Raw genomic sequence first — 16,553 nt, 5'->3', positions numbered from 1 at the left:
GTGTCTTTGGTGCAGATGGTGTGGAGAGTGGCAAGTGCTTGGACTTGTGTTTCGGTGTTGAGGGTGTTGGTTCGGCACCGGAATGGGGCTGGCTCTTCGTCCTCGGCTTCGGAAGCTGAATGATCTGAATCTTCTCCGAAGACGTCCGGTATGGAATCGCTACCGCGTTGCATCTCGTGGTGTCGAGCCCGACGATCACGAATGGTCTTTTTCGATCGGCACGATCGACATGCTTCACAGTCCTTTTCATCGTGTTCCGGGGATAAGCAGAGGTTGCAAATCAGTGCGTGGAAATTTAGCATGACAACCGGGACATATTTTGAATGGAGTCCGTTCCATCAACTGCTGGCGTGGTCGGCCCGCCTTGAGGTTCCCATTCGAAGGTTCTTTCACTTTGAACGATACGCGCCGAATGGGAAACCGCGATCGAAAGCCAATACCGTTGAGGGGAGAGGATTGTGCGTCAAAGGTGTTCACGAACAAAACCGGAGCATAGCAATACACATCCGAACCCGATGGCGGACAAAAAACAATCTGGGGATGGAGTCGATGCCCATGCGCACTATCACCAAAAGGAGGAGCCACCTACTTTGTTTTTCTTCGAAGAAGTCTTTCCAGTCACAAAGTGCAAAGATACGGACCCAATACTAGATGGTGATCTATGCGAAGATCTACAGCTCATATGCATGGAACATGTGGGTTTCAGTTCCTTATTTTGTCCCCTGGTGTTTAACAATTCGGGCCATGTGCATTTTTTTCAAGCCAAGGAGCCTTTGCAACTCCAAAGTGAGAAATTATGTCAGAGAGAATACAACGCCTAGTCTTACTGATATCTACTCTTTTTCGCCCCTTTGGAAAGATGGAATATTCTGTGTAGAGAAGAGGACGTAAACCTCCAGGTTAGCCTTTGATTAATCCACTCTTTCACAAATGCACACACAGCTCAGATTTTAGATGAATGACCATGCTGCAAGGCACATGAGAAGAAGCCATGTCGGCCAATCAGTTTCAAGCGGCGAGTCAATGAGATGCAAGAAATCCACGACCAAATAAGCATCCATACTTCCCCTTGAACACCTCCAGGATGGGACGTCTCTATGAAGAAACAAAATGAGTGGATGCTCAAAAAGCATCTTTCCGCAGCCATAACATCACATGGATAATAGGAAACCGAAACTCTCTCTACAACGACAAGGAGAAAGACTGAAGACAGGAGCCAGGAGGCACACAACGGAGGAATGCGGCATGTGAAGCATGTGATTTGTTTGCCTCTTCCAGCGCAGACATAAGTCTAGGTAAAGGGGGGGGGTCTACATATTCCTTCAATCTGTGATCAAAGGAAGCATGTTATTCTGGGAGACCTTACATACCAATAACCAAGAGCCACAACTAGGTCTTCCTGACATGAAGGTTATTACCACTGCCAAGATGTGGAATGTAAAAGGCAATGCCATCTGCGGTAATTCAGAGTAATTCCATGAGAAAATGCAAACTTTAGATTACCATCAACCTCTAAATCAGGCCCTTTACCGTCATAGGATAGAATCTGAAGGTATGTAATCTAGAGCAAGGAAGCTGGGCGACTTGCTCATTTCACCACAGTATTTTGTGAGCATTTAGCAGCTCAAAAATTGAATATTTTTAAAGGTGCCTCATCGTGTTCAAGAAGTTAGGTTTGAACTATACATTCAATTCATTCTGCAATGATAAAAGCTGCCCTGGCTATGAATCCGGTTTCGATTGTTCTGAAAGAATAGGGATGTTTGCTGCTAGTCATTGTTGATTCTGCGGACATTTTGGAAGAATAGGGTCTATTGCAGAAACTCGGGAGGATTTCGGAAGGTTAGGGTAGGGCCTCGGCTAGTCGGAACGACTGATCCCTGAGATGGGTTGCCTCTGTTAAATTTGCAAACCGTATAAGCATTGGGCGTTCCTTGCTCCGATTCCCAATAGTGTATGATGATGATATTACATGGGAATGGCGCGGAGCACATGATTGCGAGTGGTATTGAAAAGGGTGGTTGTGCGTGAGCACCGTATGATGGAAATCACAAGCATCGAGATGAGATACAAGGAGGCTCAAGGGTGATTGGACTCAGACAGGTACACTTAGACAGCCACGCAAACCACAACAAATGGTCTGCATCAAAGACTCTGTGCTGTAGCACTCAGGCCTAGTGACTGGCATAAAGGACATGCACAGTTCACCACCCAAAATGCAACCAAGGCTGCAACACCCACCCCCTCCCAATATGATGAATAACAAATCACCTCAAAAGATGCGCAACAGTGTCTTCAGCAACCACGAGACACCGCGTCAAATGAAAGATTGGAATGATCATCAAATAACAAGGCTGCAAGTTGAACAAAAAACAAATCTGTAATATAAAGTACTTAATACCTTTGATGACTAACTACCATCCACAAAGAGACACATCAAGCACCATCTAATACCTTCACTACCATGTAGGGAAAGTGCCATTCCCAATAGAAGCAAAATCCTCAATCATGCACACTGTGGTGTGGAATACTCTGCAAGCACACAGCACACTCTCCAGAGCATACACCCTCTAGCACAAGGAACAGTGCCTTCGTACCCACAAGCACACCACACATGTTTCTCTCCGGTATAGTAAATCTGCAGGAATGCTGCAATCTTACAGCACATCGCACTCTGCCACACACACCTCTGTAAGCTCACTGCACCCCCTTATGACATATCAGACTGCACAACAATTACACCATCAATGCAATTTACAATAGTCCCTCATAAAGCTGCAAATCATCTAGCATAGCATGGCCCACAATACCCATGATAGCAGCCATGCAAAATATATGCACTGCTTTCTAGGTGCACACGCCGCATATTGAGCATAGCTAGCAGAGGGGTGTCGCCAAGCTTAACCACTGGCCTCCAAATACCCTACAGTGGTACCCAACCTGTGGTCCCCGGGCTCCCAGCGGTCCATGACACATTCCCAGGCAGTCTGCAGACAGCAGTTTTAAAAGCACTGCAAAGATTCTGAAATAATGCGCAGTTTTCGGGCAATAATAAAAGTGTCACGATAACTCCAGTGATTGATGTACCTCCTGGAGAGAGATCAGAGTGTTGTCCAGTGGCAGCTTTGACTCATCTAAGGTAGCACATATAGTTAATATGCCTGCTGTAAAGAACATGTAAGATGCATTTGAAAAAACAATAGTTTGTGCAGAGCTCAGTTTGTTATTGCTTTTGCCACAGATTCTGTTACTGTGCTGTTCAGAAGTTACAATTGTAATCTAGCACAGTGAGCTATGAACTGACATCAAAGAGCTGCATGCAAACTGCATGGTACAAGTTAGTAAGTTATGTTTCCTTCCAAGTTTTTCATTATCCTGATGCTGCCAAAAAAGGTTTGTTGGGTAGAAATAAATGCTTATTATTAAAGTCAACAGTAACCACAGTTATGTTCTGAATCCTGAGTTTTTGCTTCTCCAGACCAAGCACTCTTAAAAAATGCCTACCAGTATGGATGACATGAATCCTGCACCTTGTAGTCCCCTTTGCCCTATGTAACATTTTCTATATACTGATTTACACGCGCATGATTCATTGTCTATGTATGTGTGTGATTTAAAGTGCTCCGACACACTACGCTGGTATGAGAGGTGCTATAAAACAAATAAAATACATGTGAAAGAGGGACTATGGAGAGTTAAGAGGCCCATTTGGAGGGTGACAGTGAGGGAATCATTGAGGAGCCTAACAAAGATTGTTGTATCCTGGCACAGTAAGGTAATAATTTACTATGCCTTAAAAGCTACTACAATTCAACATATAATGACAAATGTGTTTAGAATGCAACATTTCCCCCCTAATATTCTTGGTGGGGGGAAGGGAGTCCCCAAAGTCCCCTTTGTAGTGGTCAGGCTCACTTGCTGCACTTTGTGTGCACCGTACAGAGACTGGTGTGACAACATTTGCCAAGGCTGTTTTGGATTTCCTGTCTGGCCTCGGCATGAGCAGGAGCCTCGTACCGTGAAATAAATCCAAGCATTGAAAAGTTAGTCGCGAGATGCAGCACCAACCTTCTCATTAAAATGTTTTGAATTTTGCAACGTTCCCATATAAAATAACAAAATCTTTAGTAATTCCAGTATTTGTTTGGAGTGAAACTGTTTGTGTACTTTTTGTGAATTACTGTTTTAATGTTAGAAAGTCAAATAGTCAAATTGCTTAGGGTCCCTGGCTTCCAGTAGTGATTTAATGAGGGTCCTCAGGAGTCGAGAGTTTGGGAGCCATTGATCTATACCAAGCCAAGGTACAACCTACAACCCAATAAAGCCATGCAGCCGAACCTATGACGCGGTCACCAAAGGCTTAACAAAGGCTTAACGTACTCTGCATGCACAAGGGACACAAACGGAATGTAGGGTCCAAACCATGTCAGGATTACATGAGGCATTGTTTTTACTCTTTCTGAACCTTCTTTCAACCCCTCTTCATCTGGAAAAAACTAGGAATTAATCACAAAAAAACAAAAGAGACAGCAATTAATTACTGCCACATCACCCATATTTGCAGTTGTTGAAAAGTAATCGACAAGCATGAACATCACCGGCGCCATATTGCCTAACAAGAAGCCACTGCCCGCACGTAAACGGCATCCATTTTAGGTGCCGCGGCCATCTCGCGCTTTACAAGTCACCTATGATTCACCCTGACCCTGCAACCATCCCCGGTGCCCTGATTCAGCATGACCAAATGCACTAAGGTCATAAAACCTTGCCAGCCTGACAAAGCCCCGGAGCCACTTCCCACCCTAAAACACGTTTGTCCTTTCATCCTCCCCGCTCGAGCAGGCCCCTCTGATAACCCCCAACTGCACCTGGTCACTTGATCCGGTCCCAGGCTGTAAACCAAGCCTTGCGGACGTACTTTATTGCCCCCACACAGCAAGACATTGTTGCACAAACAGAAATGCTTGATCTTATCACTTGCACAACCTTTAGATCTGACCGATCCCACACACTTTTATGCCCTGTTGGAATGTCCAGCTGCAAGATGGCAATCATCTGTTAGATTTGGGAGGGGGGACGACAGCTGTTGGATATGTGTGGGAACGGGCCTGAAGCGGAGATTCCAAGGATGTTTTACAATACATCCAAGTAATGCCAGGAATGTGTTACACTGCAATAAAACGTTACAAATGTGTATAAAAAGCCAGGCCACAGAGATGCAGTTAGAGCATCTCCCAAAGACATTCTGCCTGTCTGCATCGATGTGCTCTCCTCTGGCTGGAGTAATACAAATTCTCGAAGTAGCAAACTCCCTGGTGGTGAGCTCGGCTAACTTCACTATACTAGGAGACTTAAACCTCCATTTCGACAGGAATCAAGATCCCATTTTTAAAAATCTTCTGGCAGACCTGTCAGCCCTACAACTCTGCCCCCTGATTCAGGACGCCACCCACTCGGCTGGTCACATTCTAGACCCTGTTTTCACTAACCTCCCGGAGACTTTAACAGAGGTGCCAAAACCCATGGATTGGACGGACCATCACTTAATCAAATTCACTATACTGATTAAGGAAGCGTTTAACGGGACTGAACCTTCCCGTCACCTCAAAAGAGCATGGCACAAACTCTCAATCAGTGACCTGCACGCCACCTTAGGAGAATTCCACTAAGAAGCGCATATAAACATAAACACCACATATGCTGCTTTTCATAACTGGATCACTCAAGGATTAGACACCCTTATACCTCTCAAATGGACTAAGGGACGGGCTCCCCCTCCAACCCTTGGTATAATAACACTCTGAAATCCATGCGGAGGGACTGTAAGACAGCCGAAAGAGCATGGAGACGAGAATACAGTAACAAAGATAAATCTGTCTATCGTCTCAAACAAAAGCTTTATCACAAAGCTATTTGTTCCGCTAGGGCCGCCTTCTACGCTGAGGAAATTAACTCTAGTCCTAACCCCTCCAAAGTTGTGTTCAAACTTGTAGATGAGCTGCAGAGTAAGAGATCTTCTTCTTCCCATACCATGTCAGCACAGCAATGTGAAGATCTTGCATCTTTTTTTGTTGACAAAGTACAAAACATCTGTAAATCCTTCCCACACCACTCTGCTACATCTCTCAACTCCCCTCTACCCATCAATGAAGGCACCAAGTTGGAGCACATACCTGAAATCTCTCATGAAGACCTGACTGTACTCTGCAAGAAAGTCAAGTCTGGTTCCCCAGCAGACCCTATGAGACCGGCCCACTTCATGGAATCTCTGGATTTTTTGCTTCCCTCCCTAGCTTATATACTGAACCTATCCTTTTCCTCGGCCACTGTCCCGACTGCCTGGAAGCAAGCGTGGGTCTCTCCCATCATTAACAAACCGACTCTCGATCCCTCCAAATTGGAGAACTTCAGACCCATTTCATTGCTTCCTTGGATATCCAAACTCGCAGAGGCCCACGTAAACATCACCCTGTCCAAACACATGGATCTAAACAACACCTTAGATCCATCTCAAAACGGTTTTAGGCCAGGCCACAGCACTGAGTCTGCCCTCCTAGCTACGTCAGAACATCTCCGGACGATACTTGATGCCGGCCAAAGTGCTGCGCTGATCCTACTGGATCTCAGCGCGGCCTTTGACACGGTATCCCATAACATTCTGCTGAATCGTCTGGCTACAGGAGGTATCGCGGACCGTGCGCTGGAATGGTTCCGTTCTTTTCTGGAGGACAGGTCTTTCCGGGTCTCGGCCCCTCCATTCCTCTCCCAGTCCCACCTCATCGGACAGGGAGTCCCTCAGGGCTCTGCACTCAGCCCATCCCTTTTTAACCTATATGTACAGCCGCTTGCGGCTGTAGCCAGAGAATGGGACCTCTCGCTGGTGTCATACGCTGATGACACGCAGCTGGCTATCACTCTTACCGAAGGTCTCTCTATCTCTGCAGCAAGGTTCAGGGCTGGGCTGGCTGCTGTAGCCCAATGGATGACAGATAATTGTCTGCAGCTTAATGCAGGCAAGACGGAGGTGCTGCTCCTCGGAAAGAACACCAGTCACTGGAACCAACACTGGTGGCCATCGTCACTGGGCACCATCCCACCCCCCAAATCCTTGGTCAAGAATCTGGGCGTCTGGATGGACTCATCACTCAACTTCCAGACCCACACAAAAAGAGTGGCGGCCACTTGTGTGGGCCTGATGAGGAGCCTCAATCCCATACTCGGCTTCTTTGATCCCAAGGTCCGTCAAACGATCATTCAAGCCACAATTCTGTCCCGCCTAGACTATGCTAACGTCTTACTCCTGGGCGCCAACAAAGCAGAGATATCGCGTCTGCAACGCGTGCAGAACACCGCGGCAAGAACCTTGGTCGGACTTCCCCGCAGATGCTCGGCCAAAGCTACAATCCGAAAACTGCACTGGCTACCTATCGAGTCCCGAATCCAGTTTAAAGCCCTCGTCATGATCTTTAAAATCCTTAAGACTGGTTGCCCAGAACTTCTCCGGCCACTCCTTACACCTTATGTGCCACAGCGCAATCTGCGCTCACTAGGTCAACAACTACTGACGATCCCTCTCACAAAGTTGGCTCGCACTGGCGGACGCTCCTTTAGAGTGCTAGGAGCCAAACTTTGGAACGACTTGCCTATGAGCATTCGCTCACTGGAAAATCTGTCTGCCTTCTGGAGAGCCGTTAAAACCCACCTATTCCCTCCGCTTTAGGTCCCTTGCCCTTGCTTTTGCCCCTCATGGAAGTTCTGTGGTTCTTTAGCGCCGGGACGCCCCTTTGCTGGGGCAGCTGTTTGCGCTCTACCAAATTTTAACATAACATAACATCCGTTTCCTGCTTTCCAGTTTCCAGCGCCCGCCTCTTTATTGGATAATTATGGAATGAATTAGAGGCGACTAACGCCAAGCAGTGCTTGAGGATATCTAGGGAAAATCTGCTTATTCAACACAGTGACAGCACCTTAATGCCAAATAGAGTGGGACACCGGAGGGAGTATCTTGAAAGAGTATCTTTGGTAGGTGGCATGAGAGTCTTATAATGCAGTTTCACAAGTTGCACATCTTGTAACACAATGTTAAATTGTACTTTCATTGTAATGTTCCCTCTTTCTTCTCCCACCAAGGAAGTTGATGGCCTACGTCCTACATAGTTTTATGGAACACACATACAAGAGGGTACTGAAGAAAGACAAGCAGCGGGATTTCCAACTATAAAGCAACATTACTGATAATCTCTCACATATAAGAAATGCTCTGCATCCAAAGGACATTGTGAGTGATCCCAAGACGAAAACTTACACCAGCCCATTTGGACGTTTTGCTCAGAGAGATGGTGCCAGTCAATGACCAGAACATTTCACTGATAATAATAGGTGTCCAGGCTCAGAAGGCAGGAAAAAAAGAAGTTAAAGAGATACGTTCAACCACACACTGTTGCTGAATGGAACTGCAACTGAGAATTGCAGTCAAACTTCAGGACACAATGACCTTAGTAAGCCAGAAATAGGACACAAGTCACAGTCAATCTAGTCACCAGGTTTGCAACCCTTATGCCCAACCCTAAGAAGAACAAACTTTACTCCTCCTTCTTTTTAGCTGTTATTGAGGAGCAGCGGGGGGATGGGGACCATATCAGTATGTTGGCATTCTAACAGACATCTTCCCTTAAATTACTGAATAACTAAAAAGCACTGACACAGCACCCATACCCAACAGTAACTTAGATCTTTCAAGAGGCTAGAAGGTGACACATCAGAGTTTCAGAAGACACCTTAGATCAATGTTTTACATGAAGTACTGATCCTAAAATGCATCCTATTCCGTAGAGGATTTCTCGACTTGAAATTCAGAACAATTGTGTCTATTTGCCATCAACTTATGACGTGTAAGCCAATCTTGGAAACTCTTGCATGTTTAAAAATTGGAGGGCTTTTGCCACAGCATCTAAAGAATCAAAAGGGTAGTGTGACTGCGTGAATTGGTGGTATAACATATCCCCAAGAACCAGTCTGAAAACAAATATGGTGTGGTTTTTCAGATCGATAGTAAATTCTCAATTTCCACAGACATGCACAGTTTTACAAGCCTTTCACAGAATCGAAGTAGAGTAGACAATAAGCAAGAATCAAGAGAATGATGAAATAGTTCACAAACTTGCAATCCCCGTCAGACTGCAAATTTGTTTCCGAAAAAGCTGATGTTATTTCTGATGGTTAGGATGATTTGATGGAAAGGAGACAACCACCTGTACTAGCAGTAATACATTAAATAGTGGAAGTAACTTCACTTCAGGCACGAAATTGGCAGAGTGCATTTCCCCTCTTTTGTAATGGGTGGTGTAGTCCTAGAGTCAATACATCACCACTGATCTCTTTCAGGTCCATCTATCCAAGGAGGCACCGTCAACTTCAATCTCACCTCTGTCAGGCACCACCACCACCACCACCACCACCACCACCACCACCTATGTCAAAGAGTCCACCCTAGGTGCCGCCATCAAAAAGATCTAACAACTTCTGGTGTCGCTGTTATGGCCAGTTTCACGCACATCTAACAGTCACAACGGCCACCAGTACACTCTTAACTTCATTTTGGCAATATTGGCCCAGGTGACTCTTAACGTCATCTGCCTAACTACATTAAGGGTTCCCTCTCTCGTCTCACTCTGCAGAACACAGGTACAAATCTCAACATTGATTACACACGACTGAACCAAGAGTACCACGGTCACATGCAGCCTCGTGTATCTACGGCGCCACTCACTGTGCAGCACGGTTACTGTACCTGATGCAGTCATCAAAGGCTTGACGTACTCCGGATGAACTACAGAAAGAATAGGCATGATGGGTCCCATCCACGTAAGGATTGTGTGGGGGAAGATTTTCACTAACTCAGCCACTTCTTTCATCATTTCCTCAGAGGGTATAAACTGGAAATCAACCATAAAAAATAAAACAGAAAGGAAGGGTTCTTCTTCCACATGTTTCAACTGGCTAGATTTGTTTTTAATTGGTGAAAAGAAGGTGTACTGTGATGCAAACATGCGCAGTTCATTCTAAGGAACACAGTTTGTGTTATGTAGGTAAAATAGAGGACTCTCGAAGCATTCAGTCAGAACCCTCATAAACTGGTGGTTAGAATAATGTAAGAATGAGCATACTGTGTGGTGAATATTAAACATAAAAAGTCCTGAATGTTCCAGCGACCTCCAAGCTCGTGATAATATTCAGGATTCACAGAAACATTCTTGTGCTTTCGGGGGAAAATAGAAAGAAACATATCACTACCATTTCTCATTAATTTGTTTTATTATTGGGAGCTGATGACGTGTCAGAGGCATCATATTTAGATGAGCTGAATGAAGGCTAAAATGTAGATTTCACTCAGGAGTGTAACTTGCAGTGTGCCACATTACTTGCTTGAAGGAAAGCGGTCGCTGAATGTAGTATACATCTGTTAGCATCAAAGGTTTACAACTTGCAGAACCACCCACTGTTGCCAGGAGGAGGTGGCAGCCATTGTTAGTGTGGGACTGGAGAATTAATAGTATTCCTTCTAGTGGTCAGTACGTACCACTGGTGTTGTTCAGCATGGACAGGGCAACAGGAATGCCTTTCTCAACATCCCGAATTGTATGACATTGCGAGCTATGGTGCTAACCTCAGGCAATATCCAATCAGGCCAAGGAGCGGAGGTGGGACTTCCTGTTTCCTGGCTATAGGAACGCAGGCACCTCCCATGTGGCGCACCAAGAGCGCTAGTTTTACTATTTAAAATGAAGCATATAAATTCTTCCTTTGGGCTTTGCATCTGGGCAAGTATTGTAAGTGTTTAATGATCGAATTCTAGTTTTCCATATATAAAGCGGCTCCATGAGCACCTGAGGTCCCACTTCCTGCCCAAGTCCATTCATTGGGCTTGGATTTTAGAAATGCAGGCAGCAGGGTCCCCTTCTTTTGCTTGCCGCCTTTGTGTAGCTGGCTGCTGTCCTCCTGAGGGGCTGGCATCATTATTTTCTTTTGCTTTGGCTTTGTGCAGCCCGAGGGTGGACGCTCCATTTGATTCACACCATGATGCAGTGGCAAATTCCCTGTGCAGTGTCACAGTATCCAGTTTCCTAGTCAAGAAATCTCAGATCTCACTTTGTAATCTTCTGCTCCGGCTGGTCCTCAGCCACGTCTACTGGTTGTTTCTGACTCAGCGTGAGAGCTGCTCTACACCTTGGTTTCAGATTAATTGCACATATCTCAAAGATGCTGGGAGTCCCCTCCCTCCCTGTCCACTTGTGTTTCTTGCTTGTCATTGGTGTGGTGTGATCTTTGGGCTGTGCTTGTCGGTAGCACTGGAGCACTATGAATTGCCTCCTTAAGTAATTGTTCAGCCTGTGCTCCCTTCTCCAGCCCCATCAGTGCAGGACCAGCATTTCTGAGCACTGATGGTCATTTTAGGCGCAGGACTGCTTGAAAACTGGATATGAATGTTCACGCGTGACCCGTCACCACAAGGTTTGTCTGCAGCTACTTAGAGCAATTGCTGTGAAGCTCTACACAATGACTGATCGCTCTGTGGCGTGGATAACTCCTGTGACTGATCTACTGTTCATACTATCATTATGTCTGACTGGGATACCGAAAATTAAGAGTGTGTGGCCCCATCAATACATCCCCAAAACAGAGCTGACTGGTGTCAAGGCCCAACACTCTAGAACCCTAACTTTAGAATGAATAGTAAATGGATAGTTATCGTAAATACTTGTAAGCAGGTTCAAATCATGCACAGTCATAAATAACATTAAAATATTACAGTATTAAACAATTTTAAATATATGTGAGCCAAAGTTTCCAACATTACTTATCGTCGCTCGCCTCCGCCAATCGTTTTTGCGTTGATGGATGGAGGGGTTTCATGCCTGCAAGGCGTCAACATGTATTTAGCATTTTAGAAGTAGCCCCCTCGTGTATGGCAGTTGGATAGTAAACCAAAGATTATATTACAGATCCCCCCCAACCTCCAAACTTTAGTCAGTGCTAATTTGTGCAAGTGCTTGGCACCTACTTGTAAACACCTGCACTCCTTATTCAGAGTCCACATACAACACAAAACAGTAACCTCCAGTACTGGTCATTCTCCAGTTGTTGGAGACCAACAGCTGAGTTTTTCTATCCAGCTCAGATGCTGCACCCGGTACTGAGCTCTTCACCTGAACTGCGATTGCTCCACTTTGCTTTGTGGTGAACTCTCAAGTGAAACAAACCGCCTGATTCATCAAGCTAAATTGCACTCGCAAAGGGCAAGATTCTCAGAATCTTGCCTTTTGCGAGTGCAATTTTTGCATTTGGGATTCATCATCCCAAATGCAAAATTCGCTATTTAAGAATTCGCACATTTGCGAAGAATTGAATTTAAGGAATTTCTGTTTGAGATTCCTTAAATGCAATTCATGAAGCATTTTAAAATTGCGAAAATGCAATTTTGGGCCGCTATTTACCGAGAGGTCAGACCTCTCGGTAAATAGGAAAAACTTAGAAAAATGCTTTTAAAAGCATTTTTCTAAGTTGCATGTTGCACACACACATGTCCTTTGGACATGTGTGTGCGCAACACCTGTTTCAATTTGCATTTAAGGGGTGCTACAGGGTGTCCTTTGGACACCCCTGGCACCCTTTAAATCGCTATCTTATTTGCGAGTAGCAAATTGCTAATCGCAAATAAGGAATACTCCCCATTCATTCCTATGGGCCTTTTGGCCCATAGGAATGAATGGGGAGTATTCCTTATTTGCGATTAGCAATTTGCTACTCGCAAATAAGGAATGTGTAGGAATCGCTATTTATTTAGCAATTCCTACATGAATACCGTTTTGCGAGTCCTTAATAGCGATTCGCTATGAATCGCTATTAGGGGCTCGCAAAACGGCCCGTTGATGAATAAGGCTGTAAGAATCTACAAGGAACAGCCCAAAGTCAACCGCTGCTGTGCATGTGGCAGTCTGACAAGGGGAAAAAACAATGATCAACAGGCGGCTCCATAGAAAATAAAATTGCCCCATAAACAAGCACAGGACCTGCTGTCAGGATATGGTCCGGCGTCAATATCGGTGCATTTGTCCCTCAGGATTCATCATTGATCATGGTCCGGATTTGGCCCATTCACAAGCACACAGGTGTCACTGTCACCACAAGAGCCAAGAGTAGATCAGAATTTGAGAGGCTGTTTTTATGAAGACCGGTTCCCCATTTCTTATCGCATCTCAGCAGGGCACAGCCACTCACGACCGCAGAAGTCGCCTTCAGAGAAAAATGTGGGTTTCAGTTCCTTATTTTGTCCCCTGGTGTTTAAGAATTCGGGGCCATGTGCATTTTATTTCATGCCAAGGAGTCTTTGTGACATCAAAGTGAGAAATGATGTCACAGAAAATACAAGCACTAGTCTTATTGATAGCTACTCCTTCTCGCCCCTTGTGTAAAGATGGAATATTCGGTGTAGAGAAGAGAACGTAAACCTCCAGGTTAGCCTTTGATTAAGCCACAAATGCACACACAGCTCAGATTTTAGATGACTGACCATGCTTCAAGGCACATGAGAAGAAGCCATGTCGGCCAATAAGTCGCAATCGCCAAATCAAAAGAGATGCAAGAAATTTGCGACCAAAGAGCACCCACACTCCCCCTTGAACACCTCCAGGATAGTACATCTCCATTAAGAAACAAAATGAGAGGATGCTCAAAAAGCTTTCCTCAGGCATAACAACACATGGATAACAGGAAACCACAACTCTCTCTACAATTGCACAAGGAGAAAGACTGACATAAAATCGGAGTGGCAATGCCACCTGCAGTAATTCAGAGTAATCTGTTGACGGATGATTTGCTACATTTGATGGGAAAATGCAAATTTTAGATTATCATCAACCTCTAAATCAGGCCCTCCACCATCATAGGTTAGATTCTGATAGCAAATAATCTAGAGCAAGGAAACTGGGCGACTTGCTCATTTCATCACAGTATTTTAGGAGCATTTAGCATCTCAAAAAAGGGAATATTTTCCAAGATGCCTCATTGTGCAATTAAATAAGCGGTTCTGGCCATGGGTCCAGTTTTGATTATTCTGATAGAATAAGTATGTTTGCTGATATCCATTTTTGAGTCTATTGACGGGTTATTTTGGAAAAGGAGGGTCTATTGGGGGAACACTGGAGGATTTTGGAAGATTAGGGTAGGGCTTGGGCTAGCTGGAACGACTAATGCCTGAGATGGGTTGCCTCTGTTAAATTCTTAAACGGTTTGAACATAGGACATTCCTTGCTCTGACTGCCGTATGATGATAATATTACATCGGAATGGCGCTGGGCACATGATAGCGAGTGCTACTGAAAAGGGTGATTACGAGAGTGAGCACCATGATCCGATAAGCAACTGGAGGTGACTGAAATCACCAGGGAATAGATGAGATACAAGGAGGCTTATGGGTGATTGGACTCAAGACAGGTACTCTTAGGCGCTTTTATTCTACAAAGACAGATTTACAGACATGTTGCATCATTAGTGCCTCGCAAGGGGCTGGCTGGTCTTCTTTTAGCTCTACCTTCTCCAAGTCAGTCAAGGAATACATGCAACCACAGCAAATATTCTGCATCACAGACTCCACTCTGGAACATTCAGGCCCAGCGACTGGCACAAGGAACAGGCACAGTTTTTCAGGCAACCAAGGATGCAACACACACGCCCTCAAAACAGGGCGACAAAAAAATCAACTCAAAAAATGCGTGACAATGCTTCAGCAATGACGAGACACTACTACGAATGAGTAGCATTGGAAGGATCATCAAATAACAAGGCTGCAAGCAAAACAAACCACACAAAGTACTTATTACCTTTGATGACTCTAACCATCATCCAAAAAGAGATATGTAGCATCATCCGATACCCTTCACTACCAGGTAGGGAAAGTGCGATTCCCAATAGAAGCAAAACCCTCATGCATGCACGCTGTGGTGTGCAATACTCTACAAGCCCACAGCACACTCTCCAGAGCATACACCCTCTGGCACAAGGAACAATGTAAGCATCACCACAAGCACACCGCACAGGTTTCTCTCTGGTATAGTAAATCTGTAGGAAGGCCGCACTCCTACAGCACGTCGCCTTCTGCCACATACAACTCTGCAAGCTCACTGCACCCTCCTATGACGTATCAGACTGCACAACAATTGCACCATCAATGCAACTTACAATAGTCCCCCATAAAGCTGTCAATCATCTAATTTACCATGGCCCACAATACCCATGATAGCAGTCATGCAAAATATATGCACTGCTTTCTAGGTGCACACACTGCCTATTGACCATAGCTAGGACAGGGGTGTCCCAAACTGTGGTCCCTGGGTCCCCATGGGTCCCCGACACATTCCCAGGCAGTCTGCAGGCAGCAGTTTCAAAAGCACTGCAAAGTTTCGTATATAATTCGCAGTTTTCGGGCAACTCGTGAATGAGAGATGGAGAGCAGGGCGGTTATTCTTAACAGTCGAGCAAGAGTGAGTCTATCAGGAGCGGCTCGTACTGGGGAAAATAGGTGTGGCGGGGGGAGGAGCTTCTACGGAGACAAACAGAAAAAGAATAAAACAAAACGTACCTGCTGCCCTCCAGTATCATTGCGCACTTGTTCTCCTCTTCACAGCAGGCAGGCTGGCACAGGCTCCCAGCCTGAGGCCAATCCTGAAGCTGCTCTCATGCGAGAGCAGCTTCAGGATTGGACTGATCGCTGAGGATTTGTGCTCCAGGACATAGGCTGGGAGGCTGTGCCTGCTCGCTCTCCAACCAGCAAAGCAGCTGGGTTGGAGAGAGCTTCACTGCGGGTGGGTTTGGCAGGCCTAGGACGGCTAGTGAAACACATGCCCAGTGAAGGCAGTGCCCAGCAGTCCCTACCCAGCTTGTCACCAGCTTGGCTCCACCCCCAAGCCTCGGCAGAAGGAAAAATAAAACTGGTTTTAAACCCGTTGTATTTTTTCCCATTTTTTAAAGTGCTGGCGGGGGGGACGACGCTCCTCCGCCATAGCGAAGGAGCCGACGCAGGAGTCTATGTATGCCTTCATTTACATGTGTCATTTTATGTTTGGTCAAATATAAATACAAAAGTGTGTAGCTGTTCCTATAAGAAGAGATAAAGTCTAATGTAAAGTGTAGGTGGAAAGTCTACATTTCAGAAGAGGGCCTTCCTAAATGGAAGATTGAGCCCCCACACACCCGGATGGGTGTCATGCTTCATCATAGGGCTTAGCTCCACATGGGGCCGGCGCTGCAATGCCCGACGGGCCCCGCTGAAAGGCTCTTTGGCGGAGATCTTCTCTTTAAGCGGTATGGGTGAGTGAGGGTCATTATATGTTTGCACATGTGTGAACGTGTGTTTGTCCAGGTTGGACCAGGACACTAAGCACACATAAAGGGGTCGTTGGAGCTACATGCCCTGATCATGTAAGGAACGCCAGGGACTAGGCCAAAACATGTTTGAAAGTAGCAGCAGCTCAGGAAAATAAACACACGTCCTCCTC

General features: G+C 45.6%; 1 protein-coding gene across 7 annotated transcripts in view; it reads right to left on the bottom strand.

Moving 5' to 3' along the window:
• CYP4F22 (cytochrome P450 family 4 subfamily F member 22) overlaps positions 1-16,553 on the bottom strand; it is a 288,015-nt gene that overhangs the window by 117,454 nt on the left and 154,008 nt on the right. The window contains exon 3 of one of the 7 annotated variants that reach the window (XM_078682603.1): positions 9,791-9,935. The exons of the other annotated variants lie outside the window; for them this stretch is intronic. Within the exon in view, the coding sequence (XP_078538729.1) occupies positions 9,791-9,935 (145 nt within the window). The remainder of the gene's footprint in view (positions 1-9,790; positions 9,936-16,553) is intronic. 7 annotated transcript variants of the gene reach the window in all.

The sequence above is a fragment of the Lissotriton helveticus genome, chromosome 1_1 (genome assembly GCF_964261635.1).
Source record: "Lissotriton helveticus chromosome 1_1, aLisHel1.1, whole genome shotgun sequence".
Lineage (NCBI taxonomy): Eukaryota > Metazoa > Chordata > Amphibia > Caudata > Salamandridae > Lissotriton > Lissotriton helveticus.
This window is presented reverse-complemented; position numbering and strand designations above follow the sequence as displayed.